At 36.5% G+C, this 18395-nt stretch overlaps 1 protein-coding gene across 24 annotated transcripts in view; it reads right to left on the bottom strand.

The window, feature by feature from the left end:
- Positions 1 to 18395, bottom strand: part of NEK4 (NIMA related kinase 4) — a 35137-nt gene that overhangs the window by 7188 nt on the left and 9554 nt on the right. For 7 of the 24 annotated variants that reach the window (XM_081525121.1, XM_081525112.1, XM_081525120.1 and 4 more), the window contains 9 exons: positions 15806 to 16210; positions 13584 to 13733; positions 12900 to 13049; positions 11866 to 11932; positions 11003 to 11109; positions 9804 to 9892; positions 7049 to 7257; positions 6476 to 6609; positions 1227 to 2229 (listed from right to left, as the gene is read on the bottom strand). In XM_081525121.1, the coding sequence (XP_081381247.1) occupies positions 2137 to 2229; positions 6476 to 6609; positions 7049 to 7257; positions 9804 to 9892; positions 11003 to 11109; positions 11866 to 11932; positions 12900 to 13049; positions 13584 to 13733; positions 15806 to 16210 (1404 nt within the window). In that variant the 3' untranslated portion in view covers positions 1227 to 2136. Of the gene's footprint in view, positions 1 to 1226; positions 2230 to 6475; positions 6610 to 7048; positions 7258 to 9803; positions 9893 to 11002; positions 11110 to 11865; positions 11933 to 12899; positions 13050 to 13547; positions 13734 to 15805; positions 16211 to 18395 lie in introns of those variants that run through there. The other 17 variants (XM_081525115.1, XM_081525118.1, XM_081525126.1 and 14 more) reach the window with 6 other exon arrangements.

Here is an 18395-nt window from a genome sequence, read left to right as displayed (position 1 = left end):
CCATGGGGACAGGAACCTTCTTAGGCTCACTGCTGTTTGCTTAGTACAAGAGTACATGACACATAGGCACTCCATCATATTTGCTAAATGAAGACAGAGCTGTGCTGTCCAATATGGTGCTACTAGTCATGTGTGTCTTAAGTTGAATTAAAAATTGGGTTCCTCAGGACTTCCCTGGCCATCTAATGCTTAAGACTCTGTTTCCAATGCAGGGGGCGTGGATTTGATCCATAGTTGGGGAATTACGATCCCATATGCAGCATGGCACATCCAAAAAAATTTTTTTTTAAAAATCAAGTTTCTCAACTAGCCAAATGGCAAAGACTCAACAGGTTTTACATGATTAGTGGCTACCATATTAGTGAAGATGTAGAACATTTCCAGTATTTAGTGGAGAAGTGATTCTGCCTATGCATAAGAGAATTCACCTTTACCGAATGTACACAGGGTCATTCCAATGATGGATCATGTACTGAGCTACAGGAAAAAAGGATCCAAGAAATAGAGGTTGTGCGGGTCACATTTAGTAATACTGCAATGTAGCTGGAGCAAGGAGGAAATTTCTTGGTTTTGGAAATACATGGAAATTAAAAAATACTTTTAAGAGAGAAAATCAAAACCAGAATTATTGACTATTTACAAACTAATGTCAAATAAAACATCAAAAGTCTCTCAAATATGGCCAAAGACATGCTGAAAGGAAAATTTAGTCTTAAAAACGTGTTTTAAAATTAAATAAACCTGAAAAATGATTAGGCAGTCAAGAAAAAAACCACAAAACAAACAACAGAAGCATAAAAACTGACTTGAAAATATATAGGATGGGAATAAAAATGTATGAGGGAATTTTTTTTTTTACTCTAAGAAAATAATATATATAACTTTATACAAATAAGTTAGAATACTTAAGTAAAACTAAAGTTGACTTTCCAAGAAAGATTACGGATCTCTAAAACATGCAAGAAATGGTAAATAGCTCAGAAAGACCAACAGTTTGCCAAAAATTTGTCCCCAGCTGGGCGCTGGGATCAGATGGTTTTAGAGTTGCATTATAACAAACCCTTCAAAATAAAACCAAGAAGCTTCAGAAATTAGGCCATGAACACTGGCCTAGTACCTGGCACATAATAAAAACTAAATAAAAGTCTTTTAGGGGACTAGAAAGGGAACATTTTATTATTTTATGTATGTGTGTAATTTTCAAAAAAGGTATACAATCCCGCAAATACTAATCAAAACCTTTATTTTATAAAAGCTACTTGCTAGATGGGCATTATACCTTATTAAACAACAAATAAAATATGTGATATGCAATTATACATTTAAAATAAGGGAAGACAATATCTTGATGTATAAGAAGACAAAGTTCAGGACACAAATTTGTCGAACATAACTAAAAGGATCTGGACATTATAACTTAAAAATCGCTGAATTAGAAAAGGTATAGTGTTTAACAGATGTTTCCGCTGATGGAAAAATAAATCTTAAAAAAAAAAAACCCAGTCTGCAAAACATACTGATTTACAAGGCCAAAATATCTCCTATTTTCAATTCTTGTATACCTTGAATGAGGTCCATATTAAATGGAAATAAAATGTTAAATTACATTAATATGCAAAAAAAATTCAATTGCTCAGGTACTATATATATATAACTTCATATCTTTAAATCTACTCCCAGAATTATAAAAAAATAATTTATCAACTGCTACTTAAAGTTATTAATACTAAAAAGTAATATCACTGGATATGTCATTTTTTTTCCCTATTGCTTTTATCACTATAGTATAATGTAGAACTTCCAATCCAATATGTTTTGTCTCAGTATTCAAGCTCATAAGTACCTTAAAAAAATAGTTCTATGTATCAAGTTGGTTTAAGGCTCAGTAAACAGTAATCAAACAAATGTCTTACAATAGGTTTTTTCCTCGTAAAGAGAATAAGATAGTCAAGGTTTTTTTGTCTTTTGTAAGCTTGCTTCAATATTACTGTTTTGTCCAATTTTTTTCTAGTTAAAAAGCCAAAAAGATAAAAGGATGGTGAATGGCCTCCAATCATTGTTATAGGTTTGTTTGTATTTGTTTAAGCCAAAAACCTTTGAAAATAGTTTCATTCTGGCAGCATATTAGATAAATTCTCAAAAATTCACATTTTCTTCAAAAAATTTTAACTGGCGAGCTTTCACACTGTAAGTCACATACTTTTCACCCATGTGCTCCCGCAAATGTACCTATTTGGAAAACATGAAAAAAAAAATCAATATATACTAGAAAAAATATTTCTATAGTCTTAAAAGGGGTATTCTAAGCACAATACCAAGGGTGGAAACCTTGTGGGAGAATACATAGCTATAGTTACGTTTACGTAAAAATGTAAAACGTCAAGATATCAAAAAATAAAGCCATAAGAAATACAAGATACAAGGACATTATACATTAACAAAAGGATCACTACAGCAGGAAGATATAATAATTATAAGCAATTATGTACCTAATAACAGATGATCAAAATATAGGATGCCAAACTTCATAGAATTAAAAAGTAGTTCTACAAATAATAGTTGGAAACTTCAATACACACTCTCAGTAATGGACAGGACAACCAGACAGAAGATAAGAAAACAGAAGACTTGAAAGATGAAAAAACTAACTAGATCTAACAGACATATAAGAACTATTCTACCCAAGAAGAGCTTCCCTGGTGGCTCAGATGGTAAAGCATCTGCCTACAATGAGAGAGACCCAGGTTCAATCCCTGGGTGGGGAAGATCTCCTGGAGAAGGAAATGGCAACCCCTCCAGTATTCTTGCCTGGAAAATCTCATGGACGGAGGAACCTGGTAGGCTACAGTCCATGGGGTCGCCAAGAGTCGGACACGACTGACCGACTTCACTCACTTCACTCACTCACTCTACCCAAGAATAACAGGATACACAGTCTTCTCAAGTGTGCAAGAAACATTTTCCAGTAGAGACATATATAGTAGGCCACAAATTATGTCTCAATAGATTAAAAAGACAGATACACATACAAAGTATCTTCTCTGACCAAAACAGGATGAAGTTAGAAACCCATAACAGAAACTAGAAAACTCACTCATTTATGGAAAATAAACAACACACTCCAGTGCACCAAAGGAAAAAAAAAATCACAAAGGAAACTTAAGATATTTAGAGACAAATGAAAATGAGAATATACCAAAACTTATAAGATGCACCAAAAGCAGTGCTAAGGAAGTAATTTATACCTGTAAATGCTTATGTTAAAAAAGAAAAAAGATTTCAAGTCAGCGACCTAACTTTGTAACCTAAAGTAGTAGAAAAAGAACAAATTAAACCTAAAACTAGCCAAAGGAAGGAAATAATAAAGATTAGAGCTGAGAAGACTATAACAGAGAACAGAAAATTAGAGAAAAATCAATAAAACAAAAAGTTGGTTCATCTCAGAAGATGAACAAAATTGACAAATCTTTAGCTATACTAAGGAAAAAAAAAAAGACTCAAATTACTAAAATCTGAAATGGATTTGGGACATTACCACCACTCTAATGAAAAGAAATGAAATGGATTCTAAGGGAATACTAGGAACAATTGTACGCCAAGTTGCATAATCTAGACAAAATGGACAAATTCCAAGAAACATAAAACCTGTCGAAACTGAATCACAAAGAAATAGAAAATCTGAATATACCATAACTAGCAAGGAAACTGAATCAGTAATCTAAACCCGCTAACAAGGAAAGGTGCTGGAACTTTGCTGAATTCTGCCAAACGTGGACAGGAACTGTTTTCAGTCCTTCTCAAATTCTTCTGAGAGTTAAGGAGGAGGGAGCACTTCCTGGCTCATTCATGAAGCCAGCATTGCCCTGGTGCTAGGGCCAGACGGGGAGACTATACGAAAAGAAAAATATACATGTATATCCCTTATGACCCCTGATGCAAAAATCTTCAACAAAATACTAGATGATTAAGATGTTCATGAGAGATACTGGTTTTATGTTTCTTTCATGTAAGTGTCCTTGTTGGGTTTTGACATCACAGTTCTGGTTTTCTGGAGAAATGGAAAATGTCCCTTCTTTTTCGGTTTTCTAAAGAATTTGTGTAGGATTTATGTTATTTCTTCCTTAGATGATTGGAAGAATTCACCAGCAAAGCCATCTGGGCCTGAAGTTTTCTTTACAGGCGAGTTTTACTTTTTCTAGATGCTACGTTTAGGCTTTGTATCAAGGCTTAGTTAAATTCATAGACACAGATGTTAGAATGGTAGCTCCCAGGAGCTGGTAGGAAGGGAAAATGGGGAGTTTTTCCTTAATTGGTACAGAGTTTCAGTTTTGCAAAATGAAAGAAGTTCTAGAAATGAATGGGTAATGTTTGCACAATAATGTAAAACATACTTAAGGCCACTGAGTTCAGTTCAGTCGCTCAGTTGTGTCTCTTTGCAACCCCATGGACTGCAGCACTGAACCAAATACTTAAAAATGGTTAAAATGCTAAATTTAAAGCTATGTGTATTTTACTATAATTAAAAAACCAGCATGTGTATAATACACTGTTGAACCTATAAAATAGAGAAATGTAACATATTTATGGAAATTAAACAGATTCCTAAACAACCAACCTTATAGAAATAAAAAAGATTAAAAAGGATTTCTATTAATAATTGCCAATTATAGATAACTTAGTTGAAATGGACAAATTCCTAGAAAGACAGAAATTTTAGAAACAGAAGAACAATCTGAATATAGTAAGGCACTGAATTCACTAACAAAAAACTGCTCACAAAGAAAAGCCCAAGGACTTCCCTGGTGGTCCAGTAGTTAAGACTCCATCCACAATGCCAATGCAGGGTGTGAGGGTTCGATCTCTGGTTGGGGAACTAAGATCCCACATGCTGTGCAAGATGGCGAAAAGATTTTATACACACACACACACACACACACACACACACACAAATATATATATATTTGTAAACACTATGTGACTAAACACTAAACATGTATATGTTTAGTCACTCAGCCGTGTCAGACTCTTTGCGACCCCATATACTATAGCCCACCAGGCTCCTCTTGGAATTCTCCTCCCTTGGGAATTCTCTAGGCAAGAATACTGGAGTGGGTTGCCATGCCATCCTCCAGAGCATCTTCCCATCCCAGGGATCAAACCCAGGTTTCCCACATTGCAGGCAGATTCTTTACAATCTGAGCCACCAGGGAAGCCCATATATATATATATATTCATATATATAAGAAAAGCCCAGGCCCAGATCCCAGATACTTTCATTGGTGAATTCTATCACAAACATTTCAAAAAGAATTAACACCAGTTCTTCACTAATTCTTCCCCCAAAAGATGAGGGAACTCTCCCCAACTCATTCTGAGGCGAGTATTGCCCTGATAACAAAACCAATAAAAAACATCACAAGGAAAGAAAACTGAAGACCAAGATTAATATCGTGTGAACACCAACACAAAAACGCTCAACAAAATACTAAAAACATGACTCTAGCAACAACTAAGAAGCAGTATAGACCGTGACCAAGTGGGATTTATCTCAGGAATATAAGGATGGTTTAACATCCAAAAACAAATTAATGTAACATACCACATTAAAAAAAAACAAACCCACAAACATGATCACCTAAATAGAAAGCATTTGACAAACCTAACACCTTTTCATGATACAACACTCAGCAAACCAGAAATAGAAGGGACAAAAAATATAAAATAAATAAAATACCATAGAGAATAAAACAAAATACAATTAAAATAAAAACCTTAAAAAAGGGGGGGACCTTCTTCAACCTGAAAAAGAATTTCTAAAAACTGATAGTTAACATCATAATTAATAAAGACTGCTACATCTAAGATCAGAAACAAGATAAGGATGTTTACTCTCACCACTTCTATTCAACATTGTACTGGAGGTTCTAGCCAGGGCAATATGATTCAGCAATTTCTACCCCTAAGAAGATACCCAAGAAAAACAAAAACGTATGCCCACACAAAAACTTGTACACAAATGTTCACAACATTATTCACAATAGCCAATAAGTGGAAACAATCTAACTGTCCATCAGCTGGTGAACAGATAAACATGTGGCACAGCCATGTTCAGACATATAAAAGAATGAGTTTTCCGTGTGCTACAGCATGGATGAATCTTGAAAACATGCTAAATGAAAGAAATCAATCACAAAAGACCACATAGCTTTTTACAATTCTACTTAAATGAAATGTCCAGAATAGGCAAATCTACAGCGAGAGAAATATTAGTGGTTGTTTAGAGGTGAAGAGCCTAGAGGACAATGGGGAATGACTATCAGTGAGTACAGGGGCTCTTCTGGGAGTAATTAAATGTTCTAACATTGATTGTGGTGGTAAATGGGTCAAATGTATGGTATGTTAATTATAATCCAAAAGGCCAGTAAAAAAATTCCGTAGCATAAGCAGCTGACACAGCAAAAGTTTGGACACTCACCTCTCTTTCCAATTCATCCTCCTCTTCCAAAATATCATACACCTGCTCTAAAAGCTGAATCCCCAGGCCCCGAACTACATCAGCTCTTAAGACTTCAACTATTCTTCTGATTTTTTCAGAACCTGGCATGATAGCTAAAAAGCAACAACAACAACAGGGAAAAATAAACTTTCACCACTTCAGCAAGAACACAACGATTTTTTTAAAAAAATCTTGTCATGTTAAGATTCTTTTCACTTTGACAAGAGTTTGATTTAATGACTTCATGTATTTTTAATGACTGAACTTATGCTTCATATCTCATTACCATCTCCTAAAACTAAAAACTGCCATTGTCTAATTTGAAGAAAATCCACATAAAAAATTCCAAACATGTATTTATTTACATTTATTGTTAAAAATAAAATTTCATGCAACTTTTCAGGAGCGCAACTGTTACATAAAATAAGATATATATTTTATGGAAATATCCAAAGGAAATAATTTAAAAAACAAAAAAATCTGCAAACATTAGTTTGATACATTTCTCCAGTAAACATATGCTCTCTAGTTGGTGTAAAACAATAAACTGACCAGCTGAAGGTAGCTCTTTAAAATGGAGTTCCTCTGCCTCTTCTGCAACTTTCCCATGAAGTATTAGCGTGTCCCGATACTTCCGATGAAGTTTAAATTCTGACACTGGATCTGGTACTGGGAGATCTTCATAGCTCTCTTTAGAGTCCAACTTCAGAGTCTGAGTCATCAATTGTACCAAGTCAGTCATTTCATTTGTATGACCTTTACTGGGAAGAAAAGAGAAAAAAAAAAACTGCTTCATGACAATTTTTCACTGGAAATTAAATAAAGAAGTTCAGCTTCCCAATGAACAAGTAAGTTCTTACAGACAGACCCCCCCTCCACAAATAAGTATAAACTCTGGACAAAATACAAAAATTAACTATGAGGGCAATGGAGAATGTACAAAATTTACAAACAGATTCTGGAGGGGAGTTAATACTTTAGCCTAAGGACAGGACATAGGGAGCTAAAGTACAAAAGAAAACCCACAGTCTTTCTTACCTGCAGAACCACGTACCAGAGTTCAAGACCACCACTGCCACTAGAAAGTGAGTAAGGAGTCTTGGAAAGGAGAGAGCCAGAAAGAGAAGGCCCCAGTTTCCATGTATAAATTCTGCCCAACTATTTCTAAGTAATTTAACTATATATAAGCACAAACTTCAAGAATATTTAAAGAAATATAAAAATATCAGCACCTGAGGGATAAAATTAACAATGTCTGGAATCGAGTCAAAAATACCAGATATGCAAAGCAGGAAAACAGCACACAATTGTGAAGAAAAAAAATCAATTAACAGCAACAGATCCAAAAGTGACACAAGTGACAATTAGTAAACAAAGGACATTAAAGAGGTTATTAAAAATATATTCCATATGACCAACATAGAGGAAGCATTAGCATGTTAAGGAAAGGCAATGAAGATATAAATAAGACCCAAACTGAACTACAAATGGTAAGTACAATGTGTTGAATACATAGGATGGGATTAACAAATTAGATACCGCAGAAGAAAAGATTAGTAAACTTAAAAGAGAGAGCAATAGCATCTATAAAAAATGGAACAGATGGGAATTCCTGGTAGTCCAGTGGTCAGGACACTGTGCTTTCACTGCCAAGGGTGCAGGTTCAATCCCTGGTTAGGGAACTCAGATCCCACAAGCCAAGTGGCATGACCAAAAAAAAGGGGGGGGGGGGAGCGGGGGACAGAGAAAAAAGTCTAAAAAAAAAGGAACATCATCAGTGAGCTGTGGGATAACTTTCAGTTCAGTTCAGTTCACTCAGCCGTGTCTGACTCTTTGCGACCCCGTGGACTGCAGCACGCCAGGCCTCTCTGTCCATCGCCTACTCTAATATACATGTAGCATCCTCAGGAGGGCAGGAGGGAGGCCAAAAAATATGTGAAGAAACAATGGCCAAAGTGATGAAAATAACGGCCAAATTGATAAAAGCTAAACCCACAGATCTAAAAAGACATTTTATAAGAATTCTGAAAGAAAATCAGATGTGTTCACTGAAAGAGAACTTTAGTCCCAGCATATACCAAAAACCATTTACAACATTATTAATGACAGTACTATAGGTCTGAATGCTGTTATAAATGTACATTTAAAATGAATTCAAAACAAATGAGACTTAAGCAAACTTATAAGCTTTTGCACATCAAAGGAAACCATAAAAAAAGAAGAAAAGATTACCTACAGATTGGAGGGAAAATATTTGCGAACAATGTGACCAACAAGGGATTAAATTCCAAAATACATAAACAGCTCACACAATTCAATAACAACAACAAAACCCAATAGAAAAATGGATAGAAGACTGAAATAGACATTTCTTTAAAGAAGGGATACAGATGGTCAACAGCCATATGAAAAGATGTTCATCATTGCTAATTATTACAGAAATGCAAATCAAAGCTATGATACCACCTAACACCAGTCAGAATGGCCATCATTAAAAAGTCTACATATAATAAATGTTGGAGAGGGTGTAGAGAAAAGGGAACTCTCTTACACTGTTGGTAGGAATGTAAACTGGTGCAGCCACTGTGGAAAACAGTACGGAGGTTCCTCAAAAAACTAAAAAGAGTTGCCATATGATCCAACAATCCCACTCCTAGGCATATACCTAGACAAAACTATCATTCAAAAAGATACATGTACCCTTACATTCACAGCAGCACTGTTTACAATAGCTAAGGCGTGGAAACAATCTAGATGTCCACTGAGAGATGAATAGACAAAAAAGATGCAAGATAGTTACTAAGCCATTAAAAAGAATGAAATAATGCCATTTGCAGCAATATAAATGGCTTATCATACTACGTGAAGTAAGTCAAAAGAGAAAGACAAATACCACACGACATCACTTACTTGTGAAACCTAAATATGACACAAATGAACATACCCATGAAACAGAAACAGACTCAAAGACAGGGAGAACAGACTTGTGGTTGCCACAGGGGCAGGGGGTGTGGGAGGGAAGGACTAGGAATCCGAGATTAGCAGATATAGACTATTATATATAGGATGGATAAACAAGTTAGTACTGTCTAGCACAGGAAACTATAGTCCATTCCTGTGCTAAACCATAGTGGAAAAGAATATGAAAAAGAATATACATGTGTATAACTGAGTGACTTTGCTGTACATCAGAGATTAACAGAATATTGTAAATTAACTATACATCAATAAAAAATTTTTAAATTAAAAATAAAATGAATTCAAATAGAAGCAATTTATAAAGGGAGATAAAAAGATAAGAACTTACCCTTCCCTGGAATCCCCATCTGATTTATCAGTTGAACTTGTAGAAGAACTTAACTCATCCTCAGAGAGACAATGGGTGAGCTTCCTTTCCTATTAATGTTTGGAAAAACAAAATTTCACATGACAACACAACCAGAATGTAATACATGAAACAGTCTTAGATGCAATGTCTAGACACAATGCGCACCTAGGTTCAATAACAGTAGAACTACTGGACATAAAAATTGAAGTTACTTTACCAAATCATGTCCTAGTTCACCCATGAAGTTCATAAGCAAACCCTAAAGAACATCAAGGTGAAGTTTTGTAAGTTCCTAGAAAGTCTAAGCTGTGAAAAAACTTCCTTTCCAGAGGAGAGGGGACAAACAATTCCAGTGTTTCAACTTCTAAGCAGAGGGCTGGTACCATAAGGAATGTTAGTAATTTAAACAAGACAGAATGCCACTTAAATTAAAAGTAACCTCAGTTTGCTCACATATGAGACTCTTTGTTAAATGCCTAAAAGGAAGACCAGATATAATTATGCACAAATGTTACAACTTTGGAAAATAGAAAGGACTATCTTAATTAATGAAACAACTAAATCATAGATTATTGTTAAAGGAAAAAATATCATTAAAGGACAGGAAGTTTCCTTTTTAAAAACAAAGTAATTATATGCTCCTAGAAATAATGTCAAAAACTGGAATACAGAAAATTGAATAATTATACCCAGGGTATGAATTATCACACAGAAAAGTGAATGTGGATTGCAATTACAGATTCTGCCACCAGATGGTGCTCCTATATCATCCCTGGGCCAAAAATGAAGGCACTTCAACACAAACGGGAAACAAAGGGAAGAATCAGCTAGTGAGAATAAAATCTGGCCAGGTCGTATGGTGTATTATCAGAGCAGTATAAGTAAAGTGTTGTCGAGTAGTAGCCATTTGGAAGTACTATTTAAAAGACTACCTAAGAAAGATATTAACTAGGCTGCCAGGTGTTTACAAGAGTGCCTGAAAAATTCAAACCCTTAATGAAGCAAAAAAAATTATTTTAATTATTATTGATCAGTTCTTTTCCTTATTAGAGGAAGTGTGAAAGATGTAGCTTAAGTAGCACTGTTTCAGAAATAGAGCCGGCACATATGAGGTTTACCATATTAGGCTTGCCAGATGTAGACATGTCCATCTTTTCCATTGGGACTATGTAATGTACCTGAGCAACACCGCAGTCGGAAGATGACCATCGAGCAGGGCTGAGGTGGCCTTCCTGTGGTTTCGCTGGTCCCGCTGGACCCAGAGACACTCTCCTCACTGTAGGGCCTGAAAAAGTGACCACCCCCAGCAGTTCTTTGGGGTGGGCTGGCCTCAACAGAAAAGGGCTTTGTACTGGGGTATGGAAGATACCCCAGCAAGGGCCAGCCTAAAGGAACTCAGACAGCATATTCATCATCATTCTGGTGCTGGGGACACCTCAGCTCAAATCTCAGCTCCAGGTCTACAAGTGCCATGACCTTGGACAAGTTACTTAACCCCTCTGACCCTCAGTCTCCTCAGCTGAAAAATATGAAAAGAGATAATGCCCTCAAAATGCTTATCATAATGCTTGAGACACTGTCAGCATTCAATAAATGAAAACTGCTAGAATATGTTGTCTTTAGCTAAGAGTAATAGGAATGATCACAGCCCTCAGCCCAAGGCAGCACCATTCTCCTGGCTTCCTCTCTCTGTTCCTGAGAAGAGAGCACCTCTTTGACCAACAGACTCTAAACATGGAAACACATTAAACTCCTGCTTGATTGCTTTCCTGTCTGAAATTTCCCAGGCGTTACTGCCATTCAAAGCCCTCTTGCTCTCTTTTTAGTATCCTTCCTCCTTTTAATAACACAAGTTCCAGATCCAACACTATGCTGATTTTTTAAAAGGCTTGACTAGAAAATTTCAAAAACTTCTTCTGAATTGGTTTCCCAAATGGATTATTGATACTGAAAATTCCTAACACCTCACAATCAGTCCAGTGCTGTGTCTGTGAGCCACACCAATAGCCTCCAATAGATGAAGGAAACAGAATAACTTTACCTGAGGGGAAGATCTCTTCCTGTGACTGCTTCAGCCGCCTCCTCTCTCTTGCTGATAATGGCCGGTCCTTTTAAAGAAAGTTAAGAGTTACTTCCATTCCTACTCACTATCCTTTTTTCTTTTTTGGGGCCACACCACACAGCATGCAGGATCTAAGTTCCCTGAACGGGAATCAAACCTGCACGTCCTGCATTGGACGCATGGAGTCTTAACCACTGGACTACCAGGGAAGTTTTCCCTATTCACTCTTCTTATAATACCTACAATATATGACATATCATCCAGCACTACAGGAAAAGGCACAGCACAAACCTTTAAGGAGTGTCCCTTTTTTTCATTTTTAAAAATTAGTTCATATAGGTATGTATCTTTGGCTGTGATGGGCCTTCATTGCTGTGCGGGTTTTTCTCTAGCTGCAGTGAGCGGGGGCTACTCTCTAGTTGTGTTACACAGGCTTCTCACTGCAGTGGCTTCTCTTGCTGCAGAGAGTACAGGTTCTAGGGCCCACAAGCTTCAACTGTTGTGGCACAGAGGTGCATGGGCTTCAGTAGTTGTGGCACACAGGCTTACCTGCCCCATGGCATGTGGAATCTTCCCGGATCAGGGATCAAATCCATGTCCCCCACATTGGCAGGCTGACTCTTAACTACTGGACTACTTCCGTGAAGGGAAGTCTGGAGTGTCCATTTGAAACTAGTTCACATCAGGGTTACAACTACTTGCTAGGATGATCAGAGCCCTCATTTCTAGGAAGAACTCATTTGTCTAAGGGGAAATGGGAATTCTGCTTTCCTACACTCAGAATCCACTTGGTCTCCTTAATTAACTAGAAGTGACCAGGTCTGGAATGATAGAATCTGTCCAGTTCAATCAAAGCTTCTATTGAGAATCACAAATTTGCACTTTCCAGTGTTTGACAAAAAGTAGTCCTAAGATGTTGTAATATAAAACCTCACAATATAAGCAGGGTTTTTACAACCAAAAAGCTTTATAATAAGGGTTTTGGAAAAAATCCAACATATACTCTCACAAACCTTTGATGATGCTATCTCATTGCCCCTTGAATTGTTCACAGATCCAGTGACCACTCTACTTTGGTTTTCAGCATCTTTTTGTGTTGATGTGGATTCCACTTTTCCACCAGTGGGAAGAGAAGGCAAAAGGCAAGGTGGAGTCTCTTGGAACTTAAATAATTAACAAAGAGGGGGAGATTATAAATTTCATCTACTATCCACCTGCAAAGGTCCCCCATGGGTACATTTATGTATTTGTCAGTGATTCCCTCTCAGAACTTTAAAACATTGAATTTTGGGGGGAAAGAAACTCAGCCAAAAGTGAATGACCACTTAAGAAACTATACAGAGAGGGTGCCTGTGAAAGTTACTTCCAGAAATGAGAGGGTGACATGATCTCATGCAGAAGTGGAGGGAGAAACTATTCATTAACATGACATAGGAGGAATCAGAGATTTATCTTCGTCAGCCTGTTCCTTTAACTCTCAAAATGAACTGTCCATCATTGCTGGAGAAGGTAAAATTCTTTGCTTCCAACTCACTGACATTTAATAATTAATACTTAGCATTTCTACCTTTCTCCGTATGTTCCTCAGATTTTATATGTACCTTTTTGGCACATCATTCTAAACAGAAATGGAGCTTCCTAAGATCTGTTTCACAAGCAGCAGCACAGTGACTTATTCCGAAGAGATGTCTGCTGACCTGTCCCTTTTCCCCACTGTGCCCAGCGTGTTCTCTTTTCTTCTGCCGCCGCTGCCGAGACTGGGAAGGTTCAGGCCCAGAGCTGTGTGGCTGTAAAGCTGGGTGGATTCTGTCCTGTTTTCCTGTAACACATTCATCAGCAACTTGATCCTTAAAAATAGGAAAATGACATAAACAAACAAACAAAAAACCAAAGTAGAATAGTGAAACAGTCTTTTGAACTCCTAATTGGCCAAACCCTCCATATCTATTTTTAAAATTAAAAATGAAAGCAGGAACTGTCTTTCTCAAAATGAGTGCTTATTTTCAGTGTTGACAGGCAAAGGCAAAATGTTGGCATCAGTTATCTATGTATTCTGGGTTTTCTTCTCTTTTCCCAAATAAAAGTAATTTTTTCCGTTAAATTACTCAGATTGTCATAACCTGAAACTTCCAATGTTCAATTTAGTTTTTAAAAAATCTTTTTATAACTTTTAATAGATTTTCTATTCAGAAAACTAACAAATGTTTTTAATATACACATACTTCCCAAGTAAACATTATTTATGTGGATGTCCTCTATAAACACCATGAAAACACTATGAGTTTGGATTTAGATGGAGTCACATCTCTCTGATCCTTCGTTTCCTCATCTACAAATGGGTACAATGCTTCACACCGATAACGTGAATATTGGAGGATTAGAGGCGACTGGGCACTATAGTACTTAAGACTGTATCTAGCACATATTAGATGCTCAGAAATCAGGAGCAATTTCTAGTAGTAGTAAAGATAAAATAAATTAACTTTTAAATTATAAAGATCACCAAGGACTTGGTGTTTTATTTGGATAGCTGGTTTGAGAAGCCAAACATTAAAATAAAATAGCTTCTTACATTAATTTTTAACTATCAGAATATCCAAGTTTTCAAGAAGATGGACAATGGTAATCAAATGTGATTTAATCAACACATTTTTATCAAAAAGCCCACTATGTGGTACATTTTAGAAAGAAAAAGGAACAATGTGATATGCTAGCTAAACGGTTTAAGAATGTTACGTGTTAATCACTCAGTTGGGTCTGACTCTTAGTGACCCTATGGACTGTAGACCACCAGGCTCCCCTGTCCATGGAATTCTCTAGGCAAGAATACTGGAGTGGGCAGTCATTCACTTCTCCAGGTGATTTTCCCAAACTAGGGATCGAACCATGGTCTCCTGCATTGCAGGCAGACTCTACCATCTGAGCCAACAGGGACCAGATAATAAAAAATGAGTAATTTAATTCTTAAAAGTGAAATAAATGTTTCTCTGCTGGTATTAAGTATAGAATATTTAAAGCTTACACATACAAGAGTAACTGTTCAAATGAATTAAGGAGTTTTTCCATGAAATCCAATTGGCCTTGAAAAAAAAGTTTTCCACTGTTATCAACAACAATAACAACAACAACAAAAAAGAAATGCCAGACATGAAATTCTGTCAAACAAAACAAAAAAACCCTGTCCTCTAAAGGCTCACATCTATCAGGAACAAAACAAGGATATTAATTCTTATCAATTCTATTCAACAATGTACTAGAGGTTCTAGCCAGGGCAATTAGACAAGAAAAAAGAAAGTAAGAAATACAGATTAAAAAGGAAAAAGGATTTCAATTTGTAGATGTGATATTGTATTCAGAAAATTCTAAGAAATACATTATTAAAAGGTTATTAAACCAATAAATGAGTCAAGCAAGTCTGTAGGATAAAAATTTAATATATAAAATTAATAATATTTCTATACCAAGCAATGTACACTATGAAAATGAAATTATGAAAACAATTCCATTTACAATAGAATCAGAATTTAACACAAAAAGTACAAGACTGGGACTTTCCTGGTGGCCCAATGGTTGAGAGTCTGCCTCCCAGTTCAAGGGACACATGTTCAATCGCCAATCAGGGAACTAAGATCCCACATTCTGGCTTTCTTCCTACCCACAGTTACCCATTCACTTGGAAGACTAACGATGAATGATGCAGAAATAGGGAAAAAACACATTAATAGAGAATTGCAAGTACCCTATCCCAGGGCAAAGAAGGGATCTAAGAATTCCTCAGGTCCTATCCTTTGGTTGTTACATTTAAACTCTTACATGGAAATAACAGATTTTCCTAAAAGCACAAGAACACAACACACATCTTTGTAACCGCACTGCTCACGCCTCTCTCTGAAACCAACACCTCGTGCGTGTCACTCACCTGGTCTTCTGGTAAATTTTGGTCTTTGCTTAGGGGCTGCAGAGGCTTCATCGGGTCATTCCTTTCTCCAGCGACACAGTGAGAGGACGACGTGGGAACTCGGTTTCCAGGTGGAGCACTGGATTTACTGTTCTGCAACATCTCCTTCACTTGAGAAATATTACATTTACCTTCCAGTTCATTAGAGGCATCTAGGGGTCTTGGTGGATTCTCTTCAACTAAGCCGTCATTCATTGAGTTCCTCCTCTTTGTAGGTAAGATGTCAATATTCACGCTACTGATTGTGGCTAGCGAGTCTGCAGCATTGCTTATGTCTGGTTTGTAGGTGTGGTCTTTCAGACTTGCGGGTATCTTCAAGGGGCCAATGACTACAGGTTTCTCCTGGAACAAACATTTGTCTTCACCCTGAGTGAAAACATGCTTCCAACTTTAAAAAATTTAACTCAAAATGGTGCTGCAAGTTCCTCAGGAAGTTAAACATGGAATAATCATAAGGCCCAACAATCCCACTCCAAGGTATATGCCCCAAGAACTAAAAGTATGGACTCAAACGGCTATTTCTACACCAATGTTTATAGCAGCAGTATTCACAATGGCAAAAAGATGAAACAATCCAAGTGGCCGTTAGCAGGTGAATGATTAAATAAATATGGTGTATACATATAATGGAATATTATAAAGCCATAGAAAGGAATGAAGTTCTGATAACATGCTACAATATGAATAATCTTTGAAAATTTGCTAAGTGGAATAAACTAGGAGCTAGACACAGAGGAAAAAATGTGTATGATTCCATTTATATGCTGCTAAGTTGCTTCAGTCGTGTCCAACTCTGTGCGACCCCAGAGATGGCAGCCCACTAGGCTCCCCTGTCCCTGGATTGTCCAGGCAAGAATACTGGAGTGGGTTGCCATCCATTTATATGAGGCACCTAAAATAGCAAATTCAGAGACAGAAAGTAGGTTTCTGTCTGCCAGGGTTACCAGAGTGTGGGAGTAGGAGCAACAGGGAGCAACACATTACACCTTAATTGGTACAGAGGTTCTGTTTGGAAAGATGAAAGGTTTTGGAAGATATGGTGAACGGCAGCACAACATTGTGAATGTAATTAAGACTACTGAATTGTATGCTTTAAAATGGTACAAAATGAAAGTAGTTGGTTAAAAATGGTATAAATGGCAAATTTTACATTACATATGCAGGAGACGTGGGTTTGATCCCTGGGTTGGGAAAATCCCCTGGAGAAGGAAATAGCAACCCACTCGAGTATTCTTGCCTGGAAAATCCCATGGACAGAGGAGCCTGGTGGGCTACAGTCCATGGGGTCACAAAGAGTTGGACACAACTTAGCAACTAAACAACAAATATTTTTCGATAATACAAAATTGTGAATGGATCGATATGTAAATATATAAGAGCTAAAACTATAACAATCCTGTAAGAAAACGCAGGCATATATCTTCATGACCTTGGATTTGGCAAGGGATTCTTAGATATGAGTATGGGCAACAAAAGAAAAAAACAAATATATTAGACTTCATCAAAATTGAAAACATTTGTGCAAAAGAGGATATTATCAAGATAGTGAAAGGACAACCTACAGAACAGAAGGAAATATTTCTAAATCATATATCTGATGAGGGTCTAGTATCCATACTATAGAAAGAACTCTTAGGACTCAACCATAAAAAAAAAAAGTCCAATTAAAAAAAAGTCTATTAATTGGACTTAGTAGATATTTCTCCAAAAAAGGCTTTCAAATGGCCAAAAAGTTCTATATCATTAGTCAAGGGCAAATCAAAATTACAATAACATACCACTTCACATCCACTAGGATGGCTAGAATTGGAAAAATAGAAAATAACAAGAGTTGGTGAAGTTGAAGAGAAATTGGATTTCTCAGGAATTGCTGGTAAAAATGTGAAATGAAACACTAAGGAAAAACAGTATGGTCATTCCTCAAAAAGTTAAACATCAGATTACCATATGACCCAGCAATTCCTTTCCTAGATATTATACCCAAAAGAATTAAAAACAGATACTCAAACAAATATTGTACACAAGTGTTCACAGCAATAGCCAAGAGATGAAAAGAACCCAATATCTACCAATGAATGAATGGATAAACAAATTGTGGTATACAAATACAATGGAGTATTACTCAGACATAAAAATAAATGAAGTATTGATATATGCTACCTTGATGAATTTCAAAAACATGCTAAGTGAAAGAAGCCAGGCACAAAAGTTTACATATTGTATGATTCCATCTATATCAAATATTCAGAACAGGCAAACCCATACAAACAGAAAACACACTGGTGTTTTATAGGGACTGGACGGAGCAGGGAATGAGCAGTGACAATGAGTGCGGGGTCTCCTTCTGGGGCGGTGAAACAGTTTTGGAACGAGACAGAGGTGATGGCTACACAGAACTGTGAATATAATGAATGCAATTAACTGTTCACTGTAAAATGGTTAACTTTATTTTATATAAATTTCACCTCAATTAAAAAAACCTTCTTAAAGTTATTACAGCACTGACTCCACAAACACTTTATTAATAATAGGCATTTGATTACTTCCCCAG

The sequence above is a fragment of the Giraffa tippelskirchi genome, chromosome 9, assembly GCF_054371585.1.
Source record: "Giraffa tippelskirchi isolate mGirTip1 chromosome 9, T2T-mGirTip1v1.2.pri, whole genome shotgun sequence".
In the NCBI taxonomy this organism is placed as follows: Eukaryota; Metazoa; Chordata; class Mammalia; order Artiodactyla; family Giraffidae; genus Giraffa; species Giraffa tippelskirchi.
This window is presented reverse-complemented; position numbering and strand designations above follow the sequence as displayed.